Genomic DNA, 6,109 nt, shown 5'->3' on the forward strand with positions numbered 1-6,109 from the left:
ACCTCAAGGTCTTCCAGACAATCCTGCTCTTCCAGAAAATCCACATCTTCCAGACAATTCATGTCTTCCGGACAATCCATGTCTTCCAAGAACCTCCAAGTCTTCCAGTGAATCCAGTCTTCCAGCAATTATCGGCCTTCCACAAAATCCAGATCTTCCAGGAAAATCCACGCCTTCCAGAAAATTCATGTCTTCCATCAAATCCAGAACTTCCAGCCAATCCATGTCTTCCAGAAAAATCTATGTCTTCCAGAAAATTCATGTCTTCCATCAAATACAGAACTTCCAGCCAATCCATGTCTTCCAGAAAAATCTATGTCTTCCACCAAATCCCAGTCTTCCAATAAATTCAGTTCTTCCAGAAAAATCTTGGTCTTCCAGTCAATCAATGTCTTCCAGGAAGAAATCCAGGTCTTCCAGTCAGTCCATGTCTTCCAGAAAAATCTACATCTTCCACCAAATCCAGGTCTTCCAAGAAAATCTTGGTCTTCCAGCAATCTGTCTTCCACCAAATCAAGTCTTCCAGTCCATCCAGGTCTTCCAGACAAAATCTGTGTCTTCCACTAAATCCAGGTCTTCTAATAAAGCCATGTCTTCCAGAAAAGTCATGTCTTCCAATAACCTCCAAGTCTTCCAGTCAATATATGTCTTCCTGAAGATCCACGTCTTCCAGAAAACCCATGTCTTCCAGTAACTTCCCAGTCTTCCAGAAAATCCACCTCTTCCAAACAATCCAGGTCTTCTGGACAATTTGAGTCTTCCTGAAAATCCATGTCTTCCAAAAAAGCCATGTCTTCCAGAAAATCTACGTCTTCCAATGATCTCCAGGTCTTCCAGCCTATCCACGTCTTCCAGAAAATCTAAGTCTTCCATCAAATCCATAGCTTCCGGGAAATCCACATCTTCCAGCAAATCCACGTCTTCCAACAAAGCCATGTCTTCCATCAAATTTATGTCTTCCAGCCTACCTATGTCTTCCAACAAAGGTACGTCTTCCAACAAAGCTTTGTCTTCCAGAAAATCCACGTCTTCCACCAAAGCCACGTCTTCCAGAAAATCAACTTCTTCCAACATGGCCATGTCTTCCAGAAAATCTATGTCTTCCAACTAAGCCACGTCTTCCAAAAATCCATGTCTTCCTACACCTCCAGGTCTTCCAGCATCTCCAGGGCTTCCAGCATCTGTTCGTCTTCCAGTATCTCCACGTCTTCCACCATTTTTGTGTCTTCCAACATCTCTGCATCTTCCAGCATCTTCACGTCTTCCAACATCTTCAGGTCTTCCGACAACTACTCAGTGTTCCATCAGCGGGCTCAATATCTACGTCTTCCAACGTCTCCAGTGTGCCAATCTAACATTCAGGTCTTCCAGTGTCTGCAATATCCAGGTATTCTAACATATTCTATAGTCCAGGTCTTCCAACCTTTCCCCAGGTCCAGGCTTTTTCAAATCTAGTCTTCCCCTGTCAGAGCCTTCCCATGTTCAGATCTTTCCACAGACAGACCTTCCAAACTCAAATATTTCTGCTGCTAGTTGAATTTGCCTCAAAAAAATTAATAGTGCATTCCTCCTTATAGACCAGATCTTATGAACCAACTGTACTGCAGTTTGTGTTTTTTGCTATTTGGAAGTGTATGTTTAATCTCCACAACTTTTTAAGATAGTGTTCATTAAAAGCTTCTACAGAATAAACAGATGGGATTGATGGGATGAATTTTACTACTTTGTTAGTGGTTATAGTTTTTAGACATTAATCATTTAGGTGCAAAGTGAAATTTCTATTTAATGAGAAAAATTCCTGATGAAGACTATTATATTAGATAAAGTTAACATACAATGTATTATTTGTCCATTTTTTAATAATATAAATTTTTATTTGTTTGGTCTTATGTGACAAGTTAATAATAATAATAACAACACAACATAGCATTTGCTATGTCCAGGCACTGTTCTAAGATCCTTATGTGCATTAACTCATTTAATCTTCACAACAACCCACTGAAGTAGGTACTATCATTATCCATATTTTACAGATGAGGAAACTGGCACACAGAGGTGAAGCAATTTCTCTAAAGGGTACAACTGCTAAATAATAGAGCTGGGATTTAAATCCAGCTAGTCTGTATCCAGAGTCCATGATCCTAACCACTATACTATAATATCTGCTATTGAAAATCAGGATGAGATTTATGGGATTCATGGCTTGATTGCTCCCATATTATGTGTAGAATACTATAATATCTTATATACAAATGATCTCACTTTATTCTGTCACTGTCAGAACCATTAATATCATCCTCTTGTTCATGTATATGGAGGTAGGTGCAAACACTTCCTGATACTATTTTCAGTTTTGGCAGGAAAAACATAAGGGGACAATAGGTTCAAGTACCCTTTGCTTTAGAATCGTATTCATAGCTCCATGCTTTGAGTACTGGTGCCTGGAATTTAACTCTTCTATCTATTTTAATCCCTTATCACTGGGCATTCTCCACTTTGCACCTTACTATCTAGACCACTTACCATTAGTTTGTTTCTGACCTCCAGGATCTACCTGCATCTTCAAATATCATGACCTCCTGGGTTTCTAACCACTGCCTTGTATCTGGCTAATGGTAACTACAACTTATTAAATCCCAGCATGCTGACCTAGAGAACTAACTACTTGGTTCTCCAAGTCTCAACTCTCACCAGGCACTTCTGACAATGTTGTACCCATGCCTCTGGCTGGCGTGAAAAGCACGAAAGCTACATAATGAAATTATAGTTAGGCAGAGAATCTCTAAGGATTTAGAGTCATTTACATGGCAATAAAAAGGAACAATAACAATAATACTAAGTAAAAATAATAATATCTTCTGAATATTTAGTGACTTACAGTTTACAAAGTGCTATCACCTCATGTATTCATTCATCCATTCATTCAACAAATATTTATTGAGTACCAACTGTGTGCCAGGCATGTTTTAATGAAGCTTAAAATAATCTGGGGGAAACAGACAATGTACAAATAATTGAACAATAATTTATCAATTGTGATAAGGCCATGAAGGAAAAGTAAGTATAGGATGCTATGAGAGTCTGGAAAGTCAAGGAAAGCATTTCTGAGGAAGTAACATTTATGATTATTCTGAAGGATCTATTTTCTCATTTGGTTATCAAAATATAACCTTGTGACTTAGATAAGATACATGTTTTTATATCACTTTTAGTAAGCAGAGTACTAACAATGGACATGGGATCTAGGTGTGATCTCTTTTTTTCTCGACTACTTCATTCTGCCTTAAAATATATATTAAGCAGTATTTGAAATTATATATCAAGGGATATAAAAATGTACTCTTTGACTTAGTACTTTCTACTTAAAGGAATCTATCCAAGAAAATTATCCAAAATGTGGATAATTCATGCACAAAGATGTGCCTCATACATTATTTGGTATACAGAAAAACAGGAAAACCTAAGAATCTAACATTAAAGGAATGATTAAGTAAGTGTGCTATGTACCTATGATGGAATATTCTTTTTAAAAATATTTATGATGTGTTCATCTTATAATGTTAAATAAAAGTCAGCATACAAAATTATATAGCGTGATTACAACTGTTTTTAAATACGTAATCAGAGTCAAATGACTGCAGGTGAGCACACTGGAGATTGTAAACTAATTACCACTGGATGGATAGGCTTTTGTGTGATTTTGTTTTCTTCTACATATTATTTTTGGTTTTCCAAAGTTTTGACAATATAAAGGTATTTTCTATTCATGAAAAATAGTTAAACAATTGTTCACAAAATTCATTATTTATTCATCTATTTTATTGTGCATGTAATCAGTTTTATTGTTGAAAACACTTCAAAATATAAATAAGCAAAGTGAAAAAATTAAATTCTCAAATAATCGCAATACCCAGAGATAATCACTATGAAGTGTTTCATGTATGTTCTTCTAGACTTTTTCACAGATATGTTTATTTTGTTCTACAAAATGGAATCACATTGCCATTTAACCTATTTCTTTCACTTAACAACAAGTTGTGAACAGCTTTCTGTGTCAGTAACTGCATCTATATTTTAATTTTAATATATAATTTATTTACTTAATCTCCTATTGGTGGGCATTAAGTTCCTTCTAAATTTTTGTATTATAAAAACTCCTATGATGAGCACATACGTGTGTAAGTTGTGCAGAACACCAACCATGTTGTCCTATATGGTGGCCCTGTACATATTTGTGCGCAGATTTATTCAGATATTACTTGGGATAAATTTCTAAAAGGACAGTTGCTAAGCCAAAGGCCATGTATATCATAGTGCTTATCACAGCAAAAAAATTATAAGCAATCCAGATGTTGAACAATTGGGAATGGTTAAAAAATTATGTTGTAACTATATGATGGAATACTGTGTAGCCATTTAAATCTGTATCACAGAAAAATATATACTGAAATGGGAATATGTTCACAAGGTATCATCAGTAAGAGGAATGGGTCACATGAAAGTATATATAATATTCATATTTTATAGAAGAGAAACTACATAAATGTCCACAAAAAATAACCAGGAGATATATAATAAAATGTTACTAGTAAAAGTCCCAAAAGGAAAATGGATAAATCATGGTATATTTACACAATGAAATATTATATAGCTGTGATATGACTACTCTACAGCTACACTTAATAACATGAGTAGATTTTACTTCTCGAATGTTAAATTAAGATATGAAGCCCCAAAAAACTACATGTAATAGGATATCCTTTTTATCTTATTCGAAAACAAGTAAAACTAAGAACTATATTTTTATAATGTTAAGTGAAAATCAGCAAATGAAATTATATAAAGTGTTATTACAACTATTTAAAAATATATAATCAAAGTCAAATGACTACAAGTAAACACATTGGAGATTGTAAAAAGAAAAAGAGCACTAATCAAAAAATTCAGAATAATGGTTATTGGGATTGAGGATAGGGGATCAGAATAAGGGAAGATTATATAAATGAATTTAAGTTATTGTCAATATTCCAGTGCTGGGGTGATGGATGTCATTAAGTAATTAAAATCCTATTTTCATTATTTGATAATTTTATGATTTTTATTAAAATTAAATAAAAGTTAATGAATAAAAATGAAAGAGGGCCATGTATGAATTAATGAGGCAGTGTGTACAATCTAAGGATTATTAATCAATCCAATTCTGTGCACTTGACTTTCATTCATTATATTTTTAAGTAATTATCTCTGAGTGATGGGAATACATGGGCTTTTTCTTCTCTTTTGGCTCTTCTCTAAATTTGCTATTTTGAACATGTATTATTTTCAAAATTAAAAAATATTAATTTAAACTTTATATTAATGTGTTTTTAATGATATAGGAAAATACAATATTATATTCACTGAAAACAAGCCCCAAATTACATAAAGATCTAAAATATGTTTAAAATACATAATAGGGACTGAAAAGGAAAGTGTTGGCATGTTGATAATTGCTTCTGTGTAGACATTTCAAATTGCTTTTTTTCTGTTTCTCTCTCTTTATATATAGGTATATATATTTAAATCCAAATGTTATAGGGTGCGTTTACATTATTTTTGTTAAAAAAGTAATACATACTTACTGTGAAATGTAAAAGAGGCAGTAGTATATAAAGTGAAAAGTGGAAATATCCCTCTCCTAATCCCACCGCCCAGAGATAGCCATGATTATTTGTTTGTTTTGTATCTTTCTAATACTTTTTCTGTTTATGTACATGTGTTTTTCTGTGTTTTACAAAATGAAATCATCCTATACATATTATTTTACAACTTGTTTTTTTTCCTGCTCAATAGAAAGTCATTTTTAAAACAGCTACAGGGAATTCCAGAGCAAGGTGCACTATAAAATTTATTCATTTTTTTTTCACATGATAGATCATTAGGTTATTAACAGTTTGTTGCTATTAGATAATGCTATAAAAGCATTCTTTTAAATCTATTTTACATGATTACAAGGATTTTTAAAGCTACTACCTTAAAAACATAACTTCTACATCAACATGTTTGAGCTAAATTGCCCTCCTGGCATGATGAACACTATTATTCTTTTTAATTTTTGGTCAGTATTCTA

At 33.4% G+C, this 6,109-nt stretch overlaps 1 protein-coding gene across 1 annotated transcript; it reads right to left on the reverse strand.

Annotated features, from left to right (window-relative positions):
* Nucleotides 1–385: 385 nt before the first annotated feature.
* Nucleotides 386–1,271, reverse strand: LOC123628215 (cerebellar degeneration-related antigen 1-like). Its single transcript, XM_045537851.1, is given in 5 exon segments — nucleotides 386–516; nucleotides 519–630; nucleotides 696–824; nucleotides 826–1,107; nucleotides 1,146–1,271. Coding segments are annotated over 5 exon segments (780 nt in total).
* Nucleotides 1,272–6,109: the final 4,838 nt, after the last annotated feature.

This window comes from Lemur catta, chromosome X (genome assembly GCF_020740605.2).
Source record: "Lemur catta isolate mLemCat1 chromosome X, mLemCat1.pri, whole genome shotgun sequence".
NCBI lineage: Eukaryota > Metazoa > Chordata > Mammalia > Primates > Lemuridae > Lemur > Lemur catta.